Source organism: Colias eurytheme, chromosome 6 (genome assembly GCF_061535395.1).
Source record: "Colias eurytheme isolate Ceu_HAF_F1 chromosome 6, ilColEury1 Martin Lab GWU primary, whole genome shotgun sequence".
In the NCBI taxonomy this organism is placed as follows: Eukaryota; Metazoa; Arthropoda; class Insecta; order Lepidoptera; family Pieridae; genus Colias; species Colias eurytheme.
This window is the reverse complement of record NC_142985.1, coordinates 6,752,429-6,779,931: the sequence shown is the minus strand read 5'-3', so window position 1 is coordinate 6,779,931 and position 27,503 is coordinate 6,752,429. Positions and strand designations below refer to the sequence as shown.

The 27,503-nt window shown below is 32.4% G+C and overlaps 3 protein-coding genes across 7 annotated transcripts; 1 reads left to right on the top strand and 2 right to left on the bottom strand.

Annotated features, from left to right (window-relative positions):
- Nucleotides 1-130: 130 nt before the first annotated feature.
- Nucleotides 131-7,101, bottom strand: Spf45 (splicing factor 45). The gene is made up of 8 exons (XM_090102788.1): nt 7,079-7,101; nt 4,847-5,022; nt 4,573-4,753; nt 4,306-4,424; nt 3,738-3,929; nt 915-1,065; nt 640-719; nt 131-420 (listed from the first exon to the last, which is right to left on the bottom strand). The coding sequence occupies exons 2-8, from the start codon at nt 5,000-5,002 to the stop codon at nt 148-150; spliced, it is 1,152 nt and encodes a 383-aa protein (XP_089958914.1). The 5' UTR covers nt 5,003-5,022; nt 7,079-7,101; the 3' UTR covers nt 131-147.
- gwl (serine/threonine-protein kinase greatwall) lies at nt 5,721-15,988 on the top strand. Of its 5 annotated transcripts, XM_090102785.1 has the most exons (13): nt 5,721-5,957; nt 6,119-6,355; nt 10,911-11,159; nt 11,480-11,708; nt 11,800-11,970; nt 12,044-12,171; nt 12,383-12,582; nt 12,692-12,907; nt 13,029-13,248; nt 13,825-13,979; nt 14,420-14,544; nt 15,050-15,262; nt 15,695-15,988. In XM_090102785.1, the coding sequence occupies exons 1-13, from the start codon at nt 5,826-5,828 to the stop codon at nt 15,739-15,741; spliced, it is 2,322 nt and encodes a 773-aa protein (XP_089958911.1). In that variant the 5' UTR covers nt 5,721-5,825; the 3' UTR covers nt 15,742-15,988. The 5 variants fall into 5 exon arrangements, with proteins under 5 accessions (XP_089958911.1, XP_089958910.1, XP_089958909.1 ...); XM_090102783.1 differs by lacking the exons at nt 5,721-5,957; nt 6,119-6,355 and adding an exon at nt 10,015-10,450 and having other exon boundaries at nt 11,800-11,937; XM_090102782.1 differs by lacking the exons at nt 5,721-5,957; nt 6,119-6,355 and adding an exon at nt 10,015-10,450 and having other exon boundaries at nt 12,710-12,907.
- Nucleotides 15,985-26,111, bottom strand: LOC149907738 (uncharacterized). The gene is made up of 12 exons (XM_090102787.1): nt 25,861-26,111; nt 20,224-20,297; nt 19,925-20,098; nt 19,467-19,573; nt 18,515-18,669; nt 17,900-17,994; nt 17,718-17,807; nt 17,469-17,632; nt 17,261-17,396; nt 16,901-17,039; nt 16,505-16,650; nt 15,985-16,319 (listed from the first exon to the last, which is right to left on the bottom strand). The coding sequence occupies exons 1-12, from the start codon at nt 25,988-25,990 to the stop codon at nt 16,164-16,166; spliced, it is 1,566 nt and encodes a 521-aa protein (XP_089958913.1). The 5' UTR covers nt 25,991-26,111; the 3' UTR covers nt 15,985-16,163.
- Nucleotides 26,112-27,503: the final 1,392 nt, after the last annotated feature.

The following is a 27,503-nucleotide window of genomic DNA, read 5'->3' as shown; positions in this document are numbered from 1 at the left end:
TCATTGAACTAACAAAGCTTTTGCTACACTCTGAATACTCGGCGCAAAAACTGTAGTATTTTTATTTCCTATATGACTGTGATGAATAATCGATGAATTCGTATATTAAGAGGTTAAAAAAAAATAATCATACTCATTAAGCATTTATTATTCAGTCAATTGCAATGCATTAAACTTTTCCACACTATAAAATCCAGCTTTTACTTGTCTACCGCCGAAAAATCTACCATTCAGGTCAACTACAGCTTTTATAGCACTTTCGATCCTCTTAAATTCGACGAATATCCGAACTGCTTCATCTGAGGGAGCATTTGGCATCTCGAAAATTACTACTTTTACTACTTCCCCATATTTTGTGTTACATTCATCTTTGACTTCTGGTTCCAATTCATCATCTACGTCACCTGGGCCCACCATATTCTATAAAAAACATACACACATAATGTGTATTTATTTAGTCATTATTGATAATTAAAAAGAAATAAATTTAAGGCAGTAACTTACTTAATCTGTGGTTATAGTTACGACATACAAGCTGGTTGATTGGATAATGAACTTAAAATAATTGCCAGTAATTTGTCACACAAGGGGGTTATTCTAAACTAGCTTACGATATTTATAAATAAACTGTCAGCTTACCCGAAGTAAAACAACTTTACTAGGTGACTTCATAATTTCTGTAATCGAAGGCTCTTGTTTTGCTTGTGAATTTGGTGAATCTAAAAAATAATAATCATATTTCAGATTTGTTAATTGTTATACATAAAAAATGTAGATTTTAAAGTTATTTCATTTTTTTTTCAACACAAAAATACATAATATAGTGTAATAATCAATTTTTTTTTTGTTTTGAACTTGATGTAGGAGTTATAAAATGTTTGATAATGCAAATAATTTCAATATTTCGAACATACCTGGGCCTGGGGGAGCTGGCATAGCAAAACTGGGTGGTGGCATAGAACCACTGTCTTTCTCATGTATAATTCGGCCACCCCTTTTGGAAGTCTTTTCAACTTGCAGTGCGACTGACATGCCTTGCTCTTTCTTTCCTAGACCTTGACCTTCCTAATGATAAAATATCAAAAGGCATAATTAATTTCTTAACTTAGGAACCACAATTTTCCAATTAGTAAGGAACTTTGCATCTCAAAGTAATGATTAATAAGAATGTTTTGTAAACGTTAATGATTTATTCTATCAGTTTTATATTCAATATATTATATCATGCATTATTGGATTCAAATTGCTAAATTGAAAATGTATCAAATTGAGGAAGATTATCGTATAGGAGCTACCGATGTTGACAAGTGAGAATTTTAGTATAGTTGGTTCTTTGATATACTGTTCCTCTTGCTATTTCGGTTAGAGTCCGGGCTGTCTGGCTGGTCGCAGTGGTTGCGTTTAGTAGTGCGCATCTTATCTGTACAGGATAATTTCCTTAATTTTAAGTCATTTTTTAACGCGTAATTTTTAATATTTTGCCTTTAGATAGATCCATCAGACATAGTTATTTATTGCAAGACGTTTTTTTCGTTGTTAAATAGGTGCCAGACGCAATTTTTAATTTCGTTTTTATAAAAAATTCAAATTATTTTAGAATGTCTGTAAATTTCATATTATGTTCTTCAAACATAATATAATCTAAAATTAATTAGCCAGACGCTAATTCGATTAAGTATTAAATAATGTGTATAAATAAAAAAAAGTAATGAAGCATGCAGCTCATCAGCTAGTGTATTTTAATTATGCGACAGGAAATAATTGCAAGAATACAATATTATTTACACTTGTTCTTATAAATAAAAGCTAAAATGAAAAAAAAAACCCATAAAAGTGAAAAATAAAATATTAAAGTTACCATACATTGAAAATAGAATAAAATCTATATCAATGAAGGTTAAACAATTACATTGTTAAACTTAAAAAGCCATCTTCATAATCATCATCATCGTCACACACCACACCACACACGACAGACACACGTGAACACACATACACTCGCATGTTTAAGTTTGTATTGAATTTAACTAAAGTAGTTAGCATGATTAATGAATTAATATTGTTATCATCATCACTACATGGTATAAAACAAAGTCGCTTTCTCTGTCCCTATGTCCCTTTAAATCTTTGAAACTACGCAACGGATTTTGATGCGGTTTTTTTAATAGATAGAGTGATTCAAGAGGAAGGTTTATATGTATACCCATTAAATAGTGGAAAAGAACTGTTATTTTTGAGGTTTCTAATGTGATGTCGTAAATAATTACATTTTTTCCACATACAGTGCAAACGCAGGCTGAACCCTACGAGTTTTATCAAAATAATGTACTAACTATAATAGTACACATTGAGAAGGTCTACAGAAAAGTCCGTGATGGTATATGTCTATCTCTTATGGATAACCTATAACCTAACTTTTTTTTGTCATTTACTTTTTACGACAAATAATAATGGCTAATTTTTGAAGCGATTTTAACCAATAGGTACAGCATTAATCCTTAACCAATTAAAGACCTTGAATACATTGTTCATTTAATATAGATCTATATGGCCCTTTACACCGTATGATTTAAGTGAATATTTTCGAAGATATTACAGATTTAAAAATTGCGGGACGTAGCGTTTGCGGCGGTACCGGCCGGCCGCCCGGCTATATATTTTATACCCGTGCGAAGCCGGAGCGGGCCGCTGTTTTTATATTCAACGTTCTCAGTTTTTCTGTAGTGTATTTAGTATCAGCATTGCACCCGTGCGAAGCCAGGGCCAGGCTGGTCGCTAGTTAGTTACTTATAAAAAAAATTGTTTTGTATAGAAGATTGTTGATGTACCCTAATAGTTTATTTTTTAGCCTAAGGAATAAAATGTACCAATGGAAGGTACTTGTTCCCACAAAACAGGGAATCCTAGAGTAGGAACAATTCAATTTCTATGCATCGTATATTTTCGAAAAAAAAAAGTTATTTTTTATTGATATTTAATTTTCGCGGCCGACCCTTTCTATCTCTCTTGCACTTTAAACTATCTCTCCATATACACAATCACCAAATTGTTATACTTACCTACTTTCACTACGTTTTTATTTGTACATATTTAATACTTAACAATCGAATTAGCGTCTGGCTAATTAATTTTAGATTATATTATGTTTGAAGAACATAATATGAAATTTACAGACATTCTAAAATAATTTGAATTTTTTATAAAAACGAAATAAAACATTGCGTCTGGCACCTATTTAACAACGAAAAAAACGTCTTGCAATAAAAAAATTATGTCTGATGGATCTATCTAAAGGCAAAATATTAAAAATTACGCGTTAAAAAATGACTTAAAATTAAGGAAATTATCCTGTACAGATAAGATGCGCACTAAAAAACGCAACCACTGCGACCAGCCAGACAGCCCGGACTCTAACTGAAATAGCAAGAGGAACAGTATATCAAAAAACCAACTATACTAAAATGACTTTTTTTTTAACGTTAATAGCTCCCGTACCATTATAACACATCTATTAAAAAATGTTGTGTGGTTTTATGAAACCACGGTAAAAGTGAAACTGTTCGAACGGTTCCGAACACTGCTTTGTGTAGCGCATGTCGCGTGACGGTCGGCTGCCGAGTAGGTATACCTACTCGGCAGCCGCGATACACGCGACATGCGCTACACAGACCAAAAAGTTTGAGACGATGTAATAAAAGTTTCACTTTAATATTTAACTCTTTTAATACACAACTTACTTTAAAACCATATTTGGCCATAATTTTGGCAGCAACAGAGCTAGCTCCATATCCACCAAGTGAAAAGCCAGGGGAAGGTGTGGGAAGCATTGGTGGGGGCGAGGGTGTTTCTGCAGTTAGAGACGGTGGTGGTGCTATCGCTGCACCAGCTGCTCTTTTTGATATCTCCTCCGCTTCCTCTTCTTCTGGTTGCTGTAATTTTTTAATTAGAGAAAGAACTTATTAATAACCTGCTGCCCGGCAAACATTGTTCTGCCCTACTCTTATCACTTAGAGGTATGAAAAACAGATGTTGGCCGATTCTCAGACCGCACAGAGGACATTCTATATGCACAGAGGAGTATGGTTACTAACATTGTGTCATGGGAATTTTATATATTAGAAAGAGATAGATATATTGGATTCTTTAGTTAGACACAACATGAGACACATTCAATTAATTTATTAATAATTTACTTGAATAATATAAACTATTGGGATGTTTATACCTTAATTAGATAGGCTATAATAATTAAAATTAAAAAATGTTTCAATATTTAAACATTGCCCATAATAATGCCAAAAATACCATTGGTATAAGTGTCTTCTCAGGGATAGCATCTTCTTCATCACCAAAGCGTGATTTACGTTTTCTATCTGATCTGTCTCTATCTCCTCCATCAGTTTGAAGTCTTTTGGCTTGCATATCTGTAAAATAATAAATAAATAAATAATGTACTGCATGGTAATACTGTTGAATTTTTTATTTTAAATAGAAGACAACAATTAGCAATAATAAAATCAAAATAAGTTACTTTATAAGTCTTTCATTAAGAAAGTATAAACATCAACATACCTTTAGCAACTTTTTCATAGTCATTGGGCCACATAGGATCATACTCATTTGCAACATTCCAGTCAAAATCTCGGACATTCAATGTTGCTGATAACACTTTAGATTGACTCTTTGGACTGTCTGAGTTGGGTTCGTCTTCATCTTTCTGTTTACTTTTCAGATCTATGACAGGAGTTAGAACCTACAAAAGAAATTGATACATTATTTACTTTTTATATAAAAAAGAATACATTTATTCTATAATATTCACAATCAAAATAGTAGTTAGCTTAACCTGATTAGATCGTCTTAGAGCCTCCCTTTTTGGCTGGGTAATTGCAGCTTTTTTTAGTTGCAATTGAGATTGCAATAATTTAATTCCTGAAGACCATCCTGCGACTTTTTCTGTTGTTCGAGCTTTTATTGTATCAAGATCATCATACAATGACATCTTTACCGCTTACAGTGCTACTAATCATACAAAAAAGTCTTCAAATACAGAAAAAAAGTTAATTTTCTTAAAAAGTTTCGTATTGTATTTTGATTTTTGGTACTACGATTTTTGGACTGAAAAATTGAAAAAGTCCCATAAAAAGTCCTATGTCAAATGTAAACATGTCAATTGTCAAGTTCTCAAATGTCAGCATAGTGTCATTTGTCAGTGTCGGTAATTTTTTTATGGCAACAATATATTTTTCAAAAAAGTACGTGAACATCACAAAAGTAATAATATGTACTTGAATATCATACTAGCATGGAATTTTCCAATCAGTAAAGTAAAGAGTAAACCTGCGTAAAAATTACGCACGGCAAACCATCGAACATCGGCTAGCGAGGCGATGAGCGTCAAATCTCGTCGAATAATGGCTCGCGCGACTGCCGCGCGTAATAATTTGTACGCACCTTACATGCACCTTATGACAAGCTAAGAGTATATAGATAACGGATAACATTTTAAAGCATCCGAAGCCCAAAAGGGGAAATCGGAACTTTCCCATAAAACTGTATATGAGACCCGATGGTGACAATATCTATATTATTTTATAAGTGATAGCTTATTACCTTTCCACGACTATTTAACTAATTTAATAATTAATATTCTTTGAAATACGTTCTAACCTTACTTATAACCTTTTTCGTTATGAATCTTGATTCACCTATAAGTTTTGACCAAGTTTTGACCACAGTTTTGACGTTATAAAAACTGATGTAAAAGAAAGGTTTTTTAAAATTTTTAGGCAATGATTTTTTAAATTTATACAAAATTTAAAGCTATGGGTAATCTACCAAGCAGAGATACAAGGCGTATTAGTTTCGATAACACTTTTGCCATGAATTCAGCCCTGACCATACCGAAATCAATAGAAGACGACGCAGACGTGTTAAATATCAACAGATTGGAAGCGGTAACCGAAACAGTTCCTATTTCTCTCAAAAACCTATAATATTATAATATGATGCATATAATTATGAAAATTCAAAAAGACAGACGGACACTTAAATTCACCTCATCATTATGATGTTGTATTATTATTATTTTATTCATGTGTTTTACAATAATTTTTAGAATAAAATTAATGACAGCAAAGAAATTGGCTCTAGAGCTTTTGAAATCCATGATAATGAGCATGACTACTGGGCACATAGAATTGAATATTTGAAAAATGAACATCAACTGATAAATAAAATTATAGAAACAGAGTATGAGAAAACTATTGAAAATACAAAAAATCTATTTAATCCACCTCAAATAACTCAAGAACGAATTCAAAGGATAAAACCATGCTATGATTGGCGCACAAAGGTAATCTTCATATTATTATACTTACTAGGTTTCCGCCCGCGGCTTCGCCCGCGCAGTCAAAGAAAAACCCGCATAGTTCCCGTTCCCGTGGGATTTCCGGGATTGCGCCATTTTCCCGGGATAAAAAGTAGCCTATGTCCTTTCTCGGGTATCAAAATATCTCCATACCAAATTTCATGAAAATTGGTTCAGTAGTTTAGGCGTGATTGAGTAACAGACAGACAGACAGAGTTACTTTCGCATTTATAATATTAGCACAGACTAATAATAATATACTACGTATATATTAGTATGGATTACATATTGCAGTTTTATATTTTTTGAACTTTGCCTCTAGAAACCCCGCAGCTAACTACTTCGTATTAATAATTATTAGCAAAATAATTTAAATTATTAGATGAATTTTTGCATTCAGATTATGAAATGTTATGAAGACAATCCCCGGCAACCTTTGCTTTGTTCAGCGACTGTACAAGCGTTCAACAATTGTGTAACGTCATGCCAGTTAGAAGAGTAACTTTAAATCTAAAGAGATCTACTTTTAAATGATACAGTTATAATAAATACGTGATTTACAAATATACACAAATAAAGTACAATATATACATTTTATTTAACTTTCAATCACTATTTTAAGATTCTATGACACAAAAGTTATATTAAATAGAAGAATATTATCTGCTTGCATGCAAGATAATCTATATTATTGGTGCAAAAAAAAACCGGCCAAATTGAGAACCTCCTCCTTTTTTTGAAGTCGGATAAAAATAATATATTTAGACAAATTTAAAATAAGGTAAATTACACTTTTATATATTTTTAATTGCACGTATAAGAAATAGAATAGACATGTTCTAAATAATACCAACGTACCACGTATTACTATACGTGTTGGTATAAAGGTAGTTCAATAAAGAAACGAATCTTCAATGGCGGCGCTTAGCATTCCCTCTCGCTTACACACGGCCGTACGGCATGCAAAAAAAAATGGAAAAATAAAATCACTAAAATGTATTTGATTTTCCCTATAATAGTTTTTATAAGGTTTTTATCATTAATTTACAATGACAATAATTATGCATTTGCGAAAGTAAATAATGTTTTATTGGAATTTGACAAAATATGTTCTTTGGGAAAAGTTGTTCAGTTTTATGGGCTCATTACAAATATTATGGGGATTTTGTTACATTCTGTATACGTAAATATGATATAGACCGGGAGATACTGACACAAAATTTCGAGTCATTTGTAACAGGATGGCGGTTCTACAGGGGTCTAAGTACGCAATGATAAAAAGAAAAATGATGGTGTGATCGCTGGTATCGGTGGCTTAGTCGCGTGGGCGTTAGCCGAACTCGTCTGAAAAATAGCGAAAGTCAAACGATTTGTAACACAAAAATTTTAGTATTTACCGATAGCTCATAAAAAAGAAGTAGGCGGTAGTGTCATGCCATACTTTTCCGGTGTGACTTACAGCCCGCCATACCGACGCGAATATGTTGATTTAAATAAAACAATTATTCAACCATTTGTACCAGGCTAACTTTTGCACAGGTAACCATCGTCGTGCAGCCATTTACGAAAATCGCCATGCCATACTTTTCGGACGATTCCAAATGGTCGCCATACCGCCGAAAATCTGCAAAAAAAATTTATTTCGCCAAACTTTTTGTACCAGTATTGCATTTGGATTTTTGGAGAGTATTTGATAAAATGTGACCATTATTATATTTGCCATACTTCTAGTAGGGGGAAAAAGTGCTGTCATACTTGAAAAATTAATTTAGTATTAATTTATATAAGTGAAGATTTCCAACACCTAGATCTTTGAAATTTTGTATTTATATTCTTTGATCCTCAAACTTCCAGGAAAAATAAGTGCCATACTGTTACAAATCGTTTGACTTTCGCTATTTTCCGACGAGTTCGACTAACGCCCACGCGACTAAGCCGCCGGTACCAGCGTTCACACCATCATTTTTCTTTTTGTCATTGCGTAATAAGAACCCTGTAGAACCGCCATCCTGTTACAAATGACTCGAAATTTTGTGTCAGTATCTCCCGGTCTAATAATTCAACAATTTGAAATAATTAATAAAATAATTATAGGTCTACCAGAATCTGATGGCATATTTATATTTAAGAAATAAAAGATTTTTATGTGGCAACTTATTTGACAACTATCAAATTGGATGTCAAATTATTTGTCTTTATTGCAGTTGATGAATAATTTTTAGGATTTTGTCTAAAAAATCTTCGAAAATGTCGAAAAAGCCGCTGCGATCACAAGCAAGAGGTGTTGTTTATAATGTGTATAGAAAAACATTCGATGAAAAAGGGTAAAACACATCACAATTTTCGATTTTGAAGATTTTATTGGTAAATTGGACTTACCCGTTTTGATACTATAAATTAAAAAATATTATATGTAGGTGTGTCTGTTAATACTTACGAAAATAAACATTACTTTATTTTATTTTTATTTTATTTTATAAAAAACTAGCGGTCCGCCCCGGCTTCGCCCGTGGTACATATGAAAAATAGATGTTGGCCGATTCTCAGACTTACCCGTAACCCGATATGCACAGAAAATTTCATGAGAATCGGTCCACCCGTTTCGGAGGAGTATGCAGACTAACATTGTGACACGAGAATTTTATATACAGGGTGTCCCACTATTGGTATACTAAGCGCGAAGGGCCTTGTAGTTATGCATACACTGATCACGTAAAAAATACTTAAACAACAAATTTACGTCAAAATTTTTTTGCTAAATTTTTCCTGAAAATCCATGTTTTCTTCTCTAGCTTCGCGCAGCCGGCATATACCGCTTCTCTAATGTGAGCATTTTGTCTATGAAAACATAATCTTAAACGATACCTGACATGCGGGTGGCAAAGTTGGGCGGGTTGTTTGTTATGGGTGTACAACATAGAGTTTTAAGAATTCATCTATTTGAAAAAAAATGCGTCTGGAATTTTATTAGTATTTTTTACGTACTCAGCATATGCAAAACTATAACCTCCTTTGAGCTTAGTATACCAACAGTGGGACACCCTGTATAAGATTATAAGCAGTTTTGATCTACATTATCATTATATCGATATTTTCACATGGCATACTGGTAATTAATATACAAATATAGGTATGTGTACCTAAATAATTATATGTATTAATACCTGTATAAAAGTAATTTGTATAATTATTGTATATTATACATGTAAGTATGTACCTACATAATATTAAGTGGATATCTCATTATTAAGTACAGTATTGTCCACATATGTAATGTGAGTAATGATATTGAGGACAAAATAAAAAATAAGCAGTATCAAGATCGTTCAGTCCATTTCCCCTAGGGTTGCACACTCAAAATTTTGATTTCCCTAATTGCCATCAGATTCTGGTTTACCTATATCCATTTACGTTATTTTTATTTTCTTTTTTGCCATACGTCAGTGTCAGCTTTGGCCGCCATTGAAGATTCGTTTCTTTAATGAACTACCTAATATGGTGATTCCATCAAAATATAATAATATTATGAAGGAAAAAAAAACACGTCTCTTTATATAATTAGTGGCAATACCGACGCAATAATGATGGTGAGTATTTGACATCTGACAGTGACATTTTATTGTAGTTTTTGGCATATGAATAGATGTGATGAATATTTGAATTCAAATTCGTTTGTAACTGATCTTTGAGTTTAAATCCATAAATAAAATGAGTAATAAAATTTGAGAGGAATAACATTATAATATAAGAAAAGTACGCCAAATGTAAATGTATTAAAGTAGAATCTCGTTACTATATTACTTGCTCTGTGAATCTCGTTGAAAATAAACATGTGTGGTGTGATTTGAACAAATTTTGTGAAAAGCCCAACGGTTGTTACATTTTGTCTATAAAATTTATTATTTTTTAATGGAATAAAATGTAAACCTCCGAAGTGATTGATTGAACTCCAAAAAGACACTTATGATCTACTTCTAAATAAATACAATGACTTCAAACGACTCAAATTTGGATGATAAATCATCACGCCACACAATTTTAGAAAAAATCAATGCAAATAATCCAGATCCTACAAACAAGGTATATTATTCATTTATATTATTGAGATACACATACATATATTTGGTATTCATTTATTATAAATAATTACAGCTATGCATCTACAACATAAAAAGATTAATAAATAGTAGTTAACTAGTTGTATGTATTTGCCTTAAATAAAATAATTTTGAAAAGTAGTTTAGCATTATTATTGAACATATGAATACCCAATTACTCAACACAATTTAGATTACATAAAGCAAGTAATGAGGTTGAAAAACCAATAACCAAGAAGATTAATAAATTAGAAGATTGATTTAATGTATTAAACTAATATTTTAATTAATCAAATTTAATTCCATTACATCTTTATTGACAAATATGTAATTTTTAATAGGGACATAATATCTTAAAATTTTTTCCATTTAATTTACAAGCATGAAATGTATCATGTAAAAATTATATTTTTTCTTTTAATTACATTTTTTGTTTGTTACAGTTACCAGATATTCATGATTTCACAATTATCAAACCTATTAGTAGAGGTGCCTTTGGAAAAGTGTTTCTGGCTCAGAAAAAACACAATCCAGAACAGCTATATGCCATAAAAGTTATGAAGAAATCGGATATGATAAACAAAAATATGGTAACACAGGTTGTTACAGAGAGAAATGCTTTGGCACTGTCCCGAAGTCCATTTTGTGTTCATTTATTTTATTCATTGCAGTCTGTGTCATCTGTTTATTTAGTAAGTTGTTATTCTTTATGCTACTAGATTTAATAAGATAAAATCAAGAAAATACATAGCTTATGCCCCTAGGGAGTGAGGCAGATTTCTTTTGGTGAAACTATTTCCAGTTTTAGTTTAGTACAATCAAAACTTTAAAATGGTTGTGATATTATAAACATGCACAGATAAATTGAAAAATCAAACAAGAACATTAATTTAAATTAATTTAATTAACATTAACATCAGGCAAGATTGTGGTCAAGCACTTTCTTATTGACAATAAAAAAAAGAGTATAATGATTGTTAAGAGTAAATAGTTTATATTGATTTACTTTCAGGTGATGGAATACATGGTTGGTGGAGATATGAAGTCATTGTTGAATGTATATGGGTTTCTAGAAGAGCCAATGGCCATATTCTATGTGGCTGAAGTCACATTAGCATTAGATTATCTGCACAAACATAATATAGTCCATAGAGATTTAAAACCAGATAATATGTTGATCTCTAAATCGGGCCATGTAAAACTAACAGATTTTGGTTTATCCAAAATTGAAATACACAGAGGTAAACAAGATTCCTTATTGTCCTTTCAATATATTTTATGTTAAGGAGGAATTTATTAATGGATACTTAATACTATTAAACTTTATTGCAGATCTCGAGATATCCGATTTTGTGAATCGAACACCGAGCCTTAACATGCGCACTCCAGGGCAATTACTGTCACTTACATCACATCTATCATTTGGCTCTGGACAAAGTGACAGCACACAGACATCAGTGGCTGAAGCCTGTGAGAACCTTCTTGATGAACTTAGAGAGACTAGTAGGATTATACAGTTTTGTCAGATACATTTTATTTGATTAAGCATTATTTAATGTATTGTTTGTCTTTGTAGCGAAACAAAATGGTTTGTTCAGTGGGAATGGACTTACTACCCCACTGATGGAACACTCGCAACTGTCAGGAATACATCCCTTTTTAAGTGCTGAAAGCATCAATTTAGATGATATTAATGTGAGCACTGTGAGTTTTTTTTTTTTGACAATTTTTAACACTTATCCTAATTTTAAATATTAAGATTGTTTCCTATAAAATGAACATCTCATAATTTGTTTTTATATGTTAAATAATCATATAAAAAAATATCTCCCCAATTTTGTATGTTTTACATTGATTTTATCTATTTTTGAAAAACTGACATTTTTTTAAATCTTGATTTTGTTTATTTTTCTAGTCACGAGATTCTGGTTCGGAATCGTTAAGTTCCTACCACACGTGTGAGAGTTCGAAGAACAGTTCAAACTCCAAGAGCCAACAGTCAACAGATATTAGTAGCGCAAATGGTTCCTCATTAGAGTCTGCTCTTACTGACTCTCAACATGACCAGTCAACATCGCCTCTGTGTAGAGGACATTCCTTGAAACGAATTCCTAGGTATGTTTTAGTTGAAATTCAATACAAAAAATACAGTTCAATTTGAATAGTTTTTACAGTATAATTTTCATGTCAAATTTTTTTATTTGTTATAAAATTATATGGCTAGTTTCCGGGCGAAAAAAAGAAAGAGGATATTGGACTGTGAGGGAGACACACCAACCGGAGTAACCAGTCTGTTGGAGTCGAAAGAGAATCACAGTGGACTTACTCAGGAAATTATGGCTTTGGAACTGGAGGTCACACAAAACACGCCTAAAAGAATTTCTATACACCCCACACCTGAAAGGCGGAAGAATCCCATAAAAGGAGTGTTGAAAAAGAGGTATTTAAATATGCTATATTTTATAAGATAAATTTAAAATATATCTATTGATAAGTGAAGAAAAATTGTTTTAACTTTTTTTTAATTCCAATGTTTTAAGGAATATTTCTTTTTCTTGTAGATGGGTATCACAAAATGATAGTCACCATTTTAATGTAGGTGTAATATTCTCAACACCAGTATCAAATAGCAAATCACCTAATATGAAGAAAAGACACAAAGCAACCAGATTTAATTTGCCCATTGAAGAACCCCTGTCTGGTGCTAAAGAGAAATCCATTACATTTGGAAAGCATATTTCTACGAGTTTAGAAATCTTTCCTACTAGAAGATTAAGTAAGGTAAGCTCACAACTTATTCCTCTCATGAAGTGAAACATTATGTTACCAACCTAACGAATCTGATTTTGTCTACAAATTCACCTCACTTATGCTGTGTGTATGGAAAATAATATCACCTATCAAATACAAAAATCAACTCTAAATCAAACAAGTCTACAAAATTTGATTATGTTGGTAAATTTGTATTAGACAAATAGATAAATTCGGAGGTATTTTATAATTCGGATTAACTGTCTCTATAACTATAACAGCTATAAAACGCTTTTACCGCATCAGCGCACAATGTAACATTTTTCAATGATGCTCCAATTCATTTGATGTATCATGGTATTAAATAAGTATATTTATTTTATTTTTGACGTGACAACGTCTTATAATTCGATAGAGCCGAAACGCACGCACGAAAAAACATGACTCATGCGGCGTTACCTCGCTCTGAGGCGTTCCGTTAGGTTTGAAGTGCAAGCGAGAGCGCGGAACGACCGACAAAGAATCACAATCGGACGTTGTCACGTTCAACTATCGTCAGTAAACCGACTTTATAGACAACCAATTTTTTACAATACTCTTTTACAGGGTGAGGGCAGTAAATCACCTACAGAGTTGTGTAAAACACCATCAGCCGCGCAAACGCCGTATCGAACACCCAAAAGCGTACGACGTGGAAACCAAATATCAGATCAACGGATCTTAGGCACGCCTGATTATCTTGCACCTGAATTATTACTCAGGTAAACTTTTTAAAAAGTATCGTTTATTTTTAGTCGTACTTAAAGTAGAAAAGTATAATGAATCTTGATTATAATCTTTATCTTTATTAAGGCAACATTGTCTTGATGTTTATGTAAGGAAATTTTATAGCTAGTTTTTGCTACAAACTTTTAACCTTACAGCTTACTTTTTAGCTTAAATTGATTCACACTCAGACATTTATTTATTCAACTAGTTTGTTTTCAAGCGTTTCGTTAAAATACAGAAAAATAAAATTGTTATCTTAATGGCAGATTGGTTTATCTTGTTTATATTATTTCAGTAAAGATTTTTAATTGCAAGTTGCAGTTGCAGTTGCAAGTAGGTTTCTTGAAATAGTTATCGAATTCCGAAGTTCATAATACATCTGCAATAGCTTATAAGTTACTACAGTCTTAAATTTAACAATGTTATATTTCAGGCAAGGTCATGGTCCCCAAGTCGATTGGTGGGCGTTGGGAGTGTGCCTCTATGAATTCATGACTGGCATTCCTCCATTTAATGATGAAACCCCGCAAGCAGTATTTAACAATATTTTAACGCGAAGTAAGTTGTTTAATCTTGTTATATCATATTTTTGCATAGAGATATTTTACATGAAAGATTTTAAAATTCAAAAGCAATCATTTCTACAGCTGCAGTGTTATTCTGGTACATAGCTATATCAATGTATCTAAGCTATATAATTAAAATCCGTTCAGTACTTTCACGTGAAAAAAAACACACATCTAAACGTAATAATGTATACTCAAAGACATTCGCGCTTTTTGACGTGACAACGTCTTATAATTCGATAGAGCCGGGTGCACGCACGAAAAAACATGACTCATGCGGCGTTACCTCGCTCTGAGGCGTTCCATGTAAGGCTTGAAGTGCAAGCGAGAGCGCGGAACGAGCGACAAAGAAGCACAATCGGACGTTGTCACGTTCAACTATCGTCAGTAAACCGACTTTACAGACAACCAATTTTTAGGATTAAAAAAATCTATAACCGATAGTTTGAGTTATACTTTCTGCTTATTGCTAAAGTAATTAATATAATTAATTTCAGACATAGAGTGGCCAGAAGACGATGAAGCCCTATCACAAGAAGCAGTCAGCGCAATAGAGTCGCTCCTCACTATGGAGCCGAGTGAACGACCAGCGGCGTCTGAAGTTAAGAAAATGCCGCTCTTCAAAGATGTAGATTGGGATAACCAGTTGAACGCTGAACCACCGTTTGTACCTACACCGGGTGATATACACGATACTGGATACTTTCAAGGTTAGTTTTTGGCAAATATTTACAACTACCCGCATGTCCCGGTTTTAAAAAATGTAGCGTATTCTACCCAAAATGTAAGTCTCTTTGTTTGTTAAAAAATGATTAGATTGGTCGAGATTGATTTGATTATAAACAAAATGAATTTGAACAGCAGTTCGTGAATATGAGCGCGTTCATTAGAACAAAGAAACAAAGAACTTAATATAAGCTTTCAAATTTTAGTAAACTTATTGGTAAACTTTAGTTTATGTTCGTACTAATTAAATGTGGTGAGTATAATTCGGGATTTAAGTAGCTAGTTGAATTGAATTGATTCTTACGTTTGATTATTGAGTTTTATTTGTTTTGAATCATTTAATAGTACAAGATGACTTATTCAGAATAAGGTTTCAATAAAATAATGTTATCTTTTAATTTTTCTTTTGTTTTCAGCTCGAAATATACTACAACAGCTGCAAGTATCCAACTTTGATATATAAAAAGTAGTCAATTTATAATAGTTTTTCAAATAGCCTAATTATTATGTATACCACAGAATATAAAATCAACTGTATCCTAATTTCTAGCTTTTACAGTCATGTATTGCACGATTAAGACTGAGGATTTAGAAATGTACCTGTGTATATTGTAGTATCAAAGGTAATGTAATTATGTGTATTTTCGTATTCAATTGTGATATAAAGGTCATGTTATAATATGTAATGGAATTAAATTAAAAAACATTTCAAGGTACACAATTATTTTATTTTATCCTAAATTGGCACATACAATTTCTAAAAGGAAGTAGGAAAAAATCAATTTATTAAGAAAGACAAATGGTATCATCTTTCTTAAAATAATTGATGTGTTTTTGAACTTTTCGTTGAAAAGTATTTCGTATCGTGTATCCCGAATTGATGTTTTATTTGGAGTTCTTTTGAATCCATGGTAAGAAGGCGGTGACACGTGTGTAAACGCCAGGGTATTGACCTTTACCGCAACCAATTCCCCACGACACGACACCAACTTGAGTCCAGCGACCACCTTCATTCACCATCAATGGTCCGCCACTGTCACCCTATAAAAAATATAATAAAATCAAACTCATAGAACAGAAACGCAAAAATGAGGGTTAACCCTGACGCGGACGTGAATATCTCTTAACAAATATTAAGTATAAGTAACGTTTTAAATTGTATTATTTATCAATTTCATTTGTTGTAAATTAAAAATATAAGAAATACATAATAATAATATTCTTACACTGCACGAATCCATGCTCGCTTTTCCTGCGCAAATCATATGTTCTACTATACCACCTGGAGCCGCAGAGCCGTACTTGAGGCGGCATTCTGCATTGGACCATATTGGTATCGATACTTCTTGTAAAACAGACGGTTGTGGTCCACCTTGAAAAAAATGTTTGTTTTAACATCGCTCCAACGTCCAAAAAACAGTACGATTTAGAAGGTAATAAATAATATGTGTGCTATCCATAATGTCTGCAACACATCAAGTTTATACAGAAATGAAACAGAAAATTTAGATTTTGGGTTGGAATACCCTGTCTTAAATCGTTAACAATATTAGAAACAGTACCATATTAAACAAAATAATACAAAAATCAAAATAACATCTATGTTACATGGTTAAACTCACTCTCTCTAAGACTTCCCCACCCAATGACGGTAGCCGTGAGACCGGCATAAGCTCTTCCCCCCGAAGGTAAGCAAACGGGTCGAATGTTCTTCGTAAATGTTACTGGTTGATCCAGTGTCAAGATAGCCACATCGTTGTACTGAAAGTATTTACATGATATAAATAGCGCGCAATGAATACGTAATAAATAATCTACTTTTGAAAACCTCTTATTATGTTGTAAAAGCACTTAAATATGTTTTATTGCTTATTCAAAACGAGTCGAAGTAGGCGGTAGCCGTCCGATTATCGATTAAAATATATGTATTGCCCTTTTTTGTAAAGGTATATAATATATATAATTATCAGAATATAATTTACCAAAGTGCGCATATCAAATCCTCTATGCCTGACGACTCTTTTGATCTTCCTCTCTATATGTTGAGTTTCACTATTAGTTCTTATGTTGTAGTCACCCAATCGTGCTGTTAAACGAGCTACATCCCAGGATGTCATGCTAAAAATTTAAAAGTATTAGGAAAAGAAAAACGAAGTGAATTAAAAAATTATCTTCTGTAAATTTACTTACTGTGCCACACAATGCGCTGCTGTTAGAACATGCGAATTGTCTATTAAGGAGCCTCCACAGAACTGGCGACCATTATTGAACAAAGCCACTATCCAGGGCCATTCGTTTAACTCTGCATTGTGTCCTCCAACAATCCTTTCCTCATCTTGGATGCTTTCGTAAGTCTGTGAGACACACACACAATTATTAATATATGTATGTGTCTTTGAATTTATAAACAATATTTTATTTGTAGGAGTACAAAATTACCTGGGCTCCATTTTTGATACCGCATGAGCTGTCAGTTCCTGGTTGCGTTGGAGGTTTGGTCGGTTGGGTTGGATATAATGGGGGCCATGTCTACACAAGAGATTTAAAAAACGTTATTTAAGATATATGCTGCTGGAAATCTATATTATATTAATATTTTATAGAATAAAAGAGAAACTTACTTGTTTTGTCGTGCTTGGCGGTCTCGTACCCCAAGTCGTGGTTGGCGGAGTCTGTGAAGGGATCGTGGGCCGCACAGGCGTAACTTGCCCACCAACTGTAATATGAACAGTCATTTAGAAATAATAAAATTAGCCAGTTTCAACATATGATATTTATCTAGAATCTGCAAATAAGAATAAATAGTTTGTCGTACATCGCTTCAAAAATGATGAGGGATCAAAAGTTACAATGCATTCGAAAATGTCATCTTTACTCCACAGAATACCGATCAGAGTTCTATTGAAACCCAGCTCATGTCTTCACGCTGGACTGGAGAGTATTTTCTCACGTTTATCTATTTAAGCATCGTTGAATAAATAATATGCCGAATTATTGGTAAACTTTGTATAGGTATGGTATGCGTGATGCTTTGGACTTTTATTTGCATTAAGATGATTCATATTAATTCTAACAGTGTAACCTCATGTGCATAGAGCACACACCGGACACGCTTGTACAGACTGATTAATATAGCTCCTTCAGCGGATAGCAGTTAAAATCTTTGTGAACAAACGCTTTCATTTCCTACGATTCTAATTATTGCTATATATATTATATTGTTGTTTAATTCTTACTTAAAGAAGGAGGATGGGTTGCTGGCGTGTGGTCTGGTGGATGTGTTGGCAGTGGCGGTATCGTGGGCGGCCATTGGGCTGGGATCTGTCTTTGGTTTGCGTTGTTGTACAGCCATTGAGAAGCAAACGCGAATGGCTGGGAGCGTCCTGGGAAACTGGAATTGAAGATATGATTAAATTATGAATACTCTCCGAGTTAAACGATCAACATTTATTCGTATTGTGGTCTATGTCCTATGACAACTGCATGATTAGTTTAAATTTCTTTGATTTTTGTGATAAATCTTCGCATGCAAGATGTTTAAATTGTTTTTAACAGAAATTCTAAAGACAGAAATCGAAAGTTGATAACACTGGCTAAACTACGCCCATAGTTGGCAATAATTCCAAGTGTAATCATGTAAAGACTTTGTAAAGATTATATTAATTTGGCAAATTGATAGGACTCCTTAAGCCGCTTTATATATATTGTGTTTGACATTTAATAATAATTTTTGCAACAATTTAATCCAAAGTTATTCTAGATGTAGATGTAGATGTATTTTATGATGACCGTTAAATGTTATTCAAGACATTCTATTATGTCCTAAAGGTTATTTTTATAATGTCAATTAATAATAATTTGTTATTCAAACGTACAATGACGATAGAAAAGCTTCCTGTTCCAAATATTACTTACTGACATTTACAGTCCTTAAAAAACTTCAGTGTTTGTTACTGTGTATATTCAATGAATATACCTACTAAATTACAAAACAGTACAAGTGTTATTTAACGAGCATTTACATGACGTTATTTATATTTAAATTTTGTAATACGTACAAAAGTCAATAATTGCATCATAAATCCAGGAAAAAATAAAGAGTTAAATAAAGTTTTTTACGCTGAAAATAATAATCAGTTGTTATTGGAATGTAGCCTTATTTGGTATCCAATAACCAAATATACTTACCCAGGTATTTGCAGAGGTATGGCGGGTCTGAGGATACCCAGCCTTTGTACATCAGGTTCTTGTTGCGGTGGCGTGCCTACCGGTTCCGTGCAGCATACACCAAATACCTAAAAATATTGTATCTTTGTTTTATGTTTTTATATACGTCATGTCAAGTATAATCTTTAAAAATAACATCAAAAGATTATCTTCAGGTTCCTTTATTGTTTAATAACTTTTAGAAGAAAATCTTTGTCCGAATCCAAATCTGTAAGTGGATCTGTACCTAAGTGGAATCCAAATCTGTAATCCAAACCTACGACCAACTTTGTTTCTATCGTAATACATATAAAGCAAAAAAGACTATTCGTTTGATCTTGTTATTTATTGTGCTTTTTATACAAGGCAAACTTCTTGCGACTCGACAAGAGCAGAATTTCGAATCGAATTAATCAGGCATTCTTAATATGATGTTTTACCTCAGTGTTATCTCCACTGATGTAGCTGCATGTGTCATAGTGGCCCATCACCCAGCCATCATATCCAGACAACTCAGCCACTTTGAATAATGGATAACAATCGCGGTAACTCTTGCATGTTCCTTTTTTCCCTAGTGTTGTTTCACAATCTAAGCCAAAACTTTCATCAGGCGTCTAAAAAAAGGCAGACTAATTATTAATTTGCAAACCAAAAATTAAAAAAAGGATAATTATTTAGCCGCAGCAGTTCTTTGAAATTCAAGTTCAATAATGTGCAAGATAATTTAATGCGGCTTTACCTGTCTTGTTTGTAAATATAAAAGTTGTTTTTCGTCGCGTGTATTGTTTGATTCACGCTTCGTTCGCTCCACAGCTGGAAGTTTAACAAAAATTGAATTAGTTAATAATTATAATTTTAATTACGTTTATCACATTGTTAATTTAGATTATTTTGTTCGATTAAAATTAAAGGCTGTCGTTTAAATTTGTAAATAAAACTTTACGAAGTTACGATCGAGGAGCCTAATAAATGTTTAAGTTTACTTCTTTAAAAAAAAATAATATACTTACAGTATACTCGTAATATTGCTTATGTACATTAAGCTATCGGACGAGAAAAAATGCTTAGGTAGTAAATTGTAGTTTCCTTACATCGCGAAAAATCATAAAATAGAGGTGGTAGAGTGCAAAGTCCTCTTGTAATGAATTAAAAGCAAGACAGATAAGAATCTAATATCTCACATGGAATCTAAATCGATTAGTGACATTTACATTGAAGTGCAGCTTATCATTGTCTTCTCTACATGACCGGGGCTTATTTTATTCAGGTAGCGTCCAAAAAGTATTAGTCACAAGTATGTAAGTTGTTTATCGCGATATAACGGTCACGGATTTGTAAGTACGTATTGGAATTTGGTTTAAAAAAAACACTCATAATATTGAGCTAAGTCAGGAATATAAATCTGAAAATCCGTCGTATAATTAACATAGAATGAGGCAGGTGCTCTCTATTTTTTTTTATTCAACTTTAACTATAGGTATTTCCACTTTAAACTAGAAGTGACTTATTTATTCCTGCCCTACATTATTCCCAATGAAAAAACGTAAAATATTATGTTCCCTATATTATAATCCTTTGCAGAATTTATCAAGGCGAAAGCAGTAATTAAATCGCTCCCACCTTCTTTCTATTTATGTACCGTACATGTCTCTATTGAATTAGGTATAGGTACTTATATGTACTTAAAAATAAAGATTCCAAATTTAAAAACAGGTCAAATAACTACGTTTCTAGATTTCTACGTTATGTATTAATTACGCATCTAGGTAGATTTATTATATAAAAAAAAAATCGAGTGAAAATGACCTTTTTAAAATAGTTGAAAAATAAACAACTTAAAAAGTACATTACAACAAGTAGTTAGTTATTATGTATTTCTGTTACGTAATGATATGCACACATGTTTTAATTTTTCTCGTGGATTTTGTAGGTAGACAATAGCTAAGTGGCGTGCCATGGGTGAGACCTACGTCCAACAGTGGACGAACACAGGTTGAAAGAGAGGTAGATAATGTGTGTCCCTTCGTCCAGCATACTCACCATGGAATCCTGATATTTCATGAATGTCAAAAAACTGTTCTGAAATAGTGCTAAATAGTGCCCAAAGGAAAAAAATAGTGCTCTTGTACTTGCGAAGTTATAGCCATAGTTCGATGAGTATGCTGGACGAAGGTTTCGCCCAGCATACTCACCTCCGTCCGGAGAATCTGTATACGCTTCAAACATAATTCATACTTCAAAAAATAGTTCCCAAATAGTGCCAAACGGTGCCCAAAAAGAAAAAACAGTGCTCGAATAACTTCGGAGTTACAGGCTTCGTTCAGTGAGTATGCTGGGCGTAGGTTCTACGCCCAGCATACTCACCTCAGTGCGCGAATATCGAACGAGCTATAGGTACAATTTACGTCTCAAAAAATTGTGCTTGAAATAGTGCCCAATATCAGTCCAATTTTTGCTTGACTTTTGACCTAGAAAACCATTAAATTTGATTGTAAACTTCTACATACATTACATTGAGTACAGTCGAATACAATATTATTAACTTTCTTTCTAACAATTTTTGTCTTGTGTAAATTATTAATTGTCTATGTAAGGGAGTATTTACTTTAGAATCGCAATATTATTAATTACACATTATTTTAATAATACTTTATAATAATATGATTAAGCCTTCGCGCGTCGCATGGGACCCCGGTAGAGGAACAATGATTTTATATATTTTGTCTAGATCACGGCGCTTGAAGGATTAAGATATCAAATGAAGTAAATCATGCATGAAAAATAAAGTTGCTGTTATTAATGCTTACATTACAACTGACAAAATTATTCAAAATAATCATTTTCCGGATCAAAACGGTACCACAACGTTTACGGAATTGACCTGTATTCCTCATGTGATAAAGTTCAATATAGTGTGGCAGTAATGGATGCACGTACGGTCAATAGGTATGGGGCTTACGACGCGCGGCGCCCGCGACGCAAATGAATATGTTTATGTTTAAATACTAGATGGCGCTGCCCTAACATCTTACGATTATTAGACAAGACTGATCTGTATTTTGAAGGTGATAAGGGTCCATTTTGTGTCACAAAGCAATCGAAACGAACAAGCGCTTCTCAGTTTCTTTGTTTGTTTACTTCGTCGCACATCATTATAATAACGCCGGCTTTTGAGTTTGACTACATAGTGGGTTGCAAAACCAAACAATGTGTTGGTGATGTCATTATTTACCTATATAAAATTGTGTATCTAGTACGTAATCAATATAGGAGCTGCACCCAAATCAGTAAGTATATTTCAATTTATAAAGTTTAATATTTTTGTCCAAAAACATATGTGTCGACGACTGTACCCCATTTTACGTTAGTATGTAGAAGTTTACATTAAAATTTAATGGTTTTCTAAGTCAAAAGTCAAGCAAAAATTAGACTGATATTGGGCACTATTTCAAGCACAATTTTTTGAGACGTAAATTGTACCTATAGCTCGTTCGATATTCGCGCACTGAGGTGAGTATGCTGGGCGTAGAACCTACGCCCAGCATACTCACTGAACGAAGCCTGTAACTCCGAAGTTATTCGAGTACTGTTTTTTCTTTTTGGGCACCGTTTGGCACTATTTGGGAACTATTTTTTGAAGTATGAATTATGTTTGAAGCGTATACAGATTCTCCGGACGGAGGTGAGTATGCTGGGCGAAACCTTCGTCCAGCATACTCATCGAACTATGGCTATAACTTCGCAAGTACAAGAGCACTATTTTTTTCCTTTGGGCACTATTTAGCACTATTTCAGAACAGTTTTTTGACATTCATGAAATATCAGGATTCCATGGTGAGTATGCTGGACGAAGGGACACGATAATGTGCTATTTGCTAAATATATAATGTGTTAATTGTATACAATTAACAATTTGCAAAATGAATTGAAACATAATATTTGCGTTAGAGTTAATACAAAAATATTACTAGATATTCTTGCTAGAAAAGTATTTTTCGTTTTATGTTCGAGACAGTTTCGCTCATTATCAATCAAAACAGTTCTGCTGCTGCTGCTAGTAGTAATATTAGGTTGTGACCGTATAGTAGATTACAGGAATGATAGAGAAGCTTTGGAGAAAGCCACCATTAAAAATCGCAATCAAAACCTCTACAAAAAAAAAGAAAATATATTGAAAATATCCTATAAATCCTATCCCTAGTCGACAAGATCTTTGTAGGTAGCGAGCTGAAAAATACACACCAATGACCAATTCAAGTTCAGGCAAGTAAGCGATATTTTAGCCATGGCAACATTCTTTACCTTAACGTCAATAAAAATATCTCGATAATTTAATCAAGAACATAATTATAATTAATTCATTCAATAAATACCAATTATGTCGAATATTAATAATAAGTTAATAATGTTTATAATTAATATAATATCATGTTCATTAAACTTGTATTTTACTGGGATTCTTCAATCTTAAAATTTGAGATTTGAGCTATACAAAAGTCATTTAGATCACTATTTCATTTAAATAGTGCCACGATAAACAAAATAGGATCAAGAATTTGTGATAAACAAAATAAAAAGGTAAAGTAAACAACCGGCCTTGAAGATGTCAGCTAGTTAATAATGCATGCAATTTTCGACCGAAACTTTACTGTTATTAAACCTGGTTCCCTGTGACATTTACGAGAATATACAAGCTTGTCTTATTCCTAGATATAGAATTTTATAAAAACTCCAAGTACGCTCTTCGTTTGTGGACATAAAACGCACCAAAGCTTTGTTTATTTAAGAGCCAATTTCAATAATATTGTTGCTCTAGCTTGATCAGAAATCCAAAGTTGGCTCATTATAGCATGAGCTTTTGTATCAGATATCAGGATTACCGAGTATAATGAGATTAAGTTAACATTTTAACAAGTATCTATTGTATGAACACATTGAGAAACTACGAACGATTTAACTACGAAATGTACAATTATTGGAAGATAGCAACCTATTTATTTATTTTGAATGATGCTATTATAAAAAACAAAAAAACTCGTAAAATTCTGTTGATGTTGTTGTTTATCTGCTTTCGCGTCTGTTTTTTCGTTTTGGTGATGTCTTATTAGAATCATAAATTGTTTTAAAGGCCTTTTGAGAGATAAACCTGATCGAATTGTTATAATCTTGCGCAGTAAAGCTAAATATTATTTGACATTTTCCAAATGAGATGTAGACCTTTTTATAACGAAGTTTGCCATTTGACTTTATTATCAGTCATAAACTGAATCATGTTAGATCCCTTTGCTAAATTGTTGCTCCACAAAATAAAAGATGCGAGTATTTATCTACTAAACTGGTAAACCAATCAGCTTGGCGATATAAACGATTAATTGTCGCAAGCATTCCGGGTTCATATCTATTTTGCCAGGAAATGTCAGGTGTGCCAGCTTTGTACAAACTCGTCACCGATCTAATTAATGTACCTACCTAAATGTAACAACAAAAAAATATATTGACTGTATAAAAAAACAATATGTGATTGATGTGGTCGACTGTGTGTAGGTGTTAGCATTTGCATTGAATTGCTTTAAATGTAAGTTCCAAATTATAGTTCGTGCTAATAATATTATGATTTAGCGTCTTTTTAATGCTAGGTTAATGACCGCATCATACTATATACAGTATACAAAGAGGTTCAAGACAAACATGCAGAAGTGATAAATATTTTTTAGGCACAGATTTGAAATATTTTTTGTTACTTACAAGAAATATTTTTAACGCTTTCCGGAAAACAACAGAAAATTTTCAGAGCATTTAAAATTAATTCCTATGTCCTTTTATCACAGCTCATCTTTGGACAAAAAAATCATCTTATTTTTATGCCTAGAAGAATTGGAATGGAGAAAATTGTAGAATAATAACCTGATAAAATTTGACCGATTGATTAAGATAAACAGGACTTCGATCGGGTCAGCTATAGTGCTGTATTAATATTTTCGATATAATTTGTGTCATTCAGTTTGATTTATTTATTTTGTTTGTATTATAAATTTTTACTTATTCAGTATAATATATTAAAATCAACTATTAACATCTGAAAGTGATCGCTTTTGCCGGATATCTAAGGTGCAATTTGACTTTCTCTAGCCTAATAACCTCGTAAGAACAATGTCGCGTATTGTTTTATGACCGTTCAAATGGAATTACTAATTTGTTTATGTACTATGTCCTATTTTAATATTCAAATAGTGATTATAAAAAAAACTTGATGATAGATCCTTAAAACTAGAGATAATATTTATTATTGAAGAATCCATTAAAATGCTACGATGCTCAACAAAAACACTTTATTGATGTTAACGTAAATAAACAAATATTGAATGAATTCTCTTACCGTTTATATAAACAGCATCGTCAGTGTAAAATTCGCCATTCTTTTCAGAAAAATCTATATCACCTCCCGACACATAAAAACAATTTATAGCCAATAATATCAACAAATTGCCAAAAGTCCTTTTCTTCATTTTTAAATATTTGTAAACAAGTTTGCGTTCACTGAAAGTTTTTGGCAAAAAATAGGGCTTATTGGACCGCGACACGAGGATGTGTGGCTCCTAAGGAGTCTCTTCGCAAAATGCTTTGGCAACTTGAATCCGTGGCTTTATAATATTTTTAAACTGTCGCTCTACATTTGTTTGAAAGATAACAGAGCTTTTTCACCTTTTGTACTGAAATGACATTTGGCAACCATTAAAGCTGTGATTATAGCGAACTTTAAACATGACAATCATACGATTAGTGCATCTAAAAAAGGCAATCATTTGATTGTTGTTGTGGTTTGTTTTCTTTTTTTCCTTAATCAAAACAAAAGATGAATATTGCGACGAATAACGGTTCGATGAACCTTTTGCATTTATTATTTGTACCTACCTAACCTGCAATTTACCATAATATAATGTAATAAAATGATAAAAACAACTAATTGAACTGCATTTACGGGCGAGTAATTTTTGAAACATTTACGAAAACCTTAACGATAACACAGGTATTTAATCGACATTATAATGCGGTGTAGCGATATTACGAATAAGCTCATCTTTGTTAATGACTTATTTTTTAAGAAAAAATAAAAGCTGGAGTAAAGGAGCGGTCCTTTAAAAAGATATTTGAAGTCATAAAATTGTGTTTTTGTATGCAGGTTGATGAGCCTCCATTCTGTTTATTTTTTACACGCTTTATATTAGCTTCACCTGTATATTTGTTTGTAACCGACTTCTTTGGGCGCGATTTTGAGATTTCGTTCAAACTTTGTAGATTTATTGAGGACCGATGACAATACACTAATTTGATAAAATTTTCTATTTTTTAGTTCGGTTTTCTATAAAAAGCGTTTTTTTTAATTTTTTTTTAACTATTATTATTATGTAGATCATACTAACTCGTTTTCAAGTAAATAGGTGTTTTAATTAATTTCATAATTAATACATATGATACGTAGTTAGAGTTGAGAAGAGCTTTTTGTGCAGTTCGGAATGTTAGAGGTATTTAGCAATTGATACAAGTGAATTTGAAGCATTACTTAGGTTACAACTTACACGTACGGAAGTTACTATATATATAATGAAGTTAAAAAATATAGGTATAATATAGGTATATATAAATATATTTGTATAAAATCCATCTGTAGGCTACTTTTATTATGTACCTAGAAATACCTAGGAAGCAAAATACCTTTTCCGGTTTTGTAACAATTGTAAAGGTAAATATTTAATAATTAATATAATATTTAATATACATATATTAATATATGTATTTAATTTAATAATAATAAATACTTTTCTTTTTCTACACTTCACATATGTACTTCTGTAATGTTAGTTGAATTAAAAAAATGCCGAATCATAATGTACGAGTATTGGCTAATGGCTTTTTAGGATTCATCCGATAACGTATTAAAGTCTAGATAGCTATCTATAAATATTAGTGCATTAGGCGAACCAAAAAATATGCATTTAATACTTATATAAGTGGACCTTC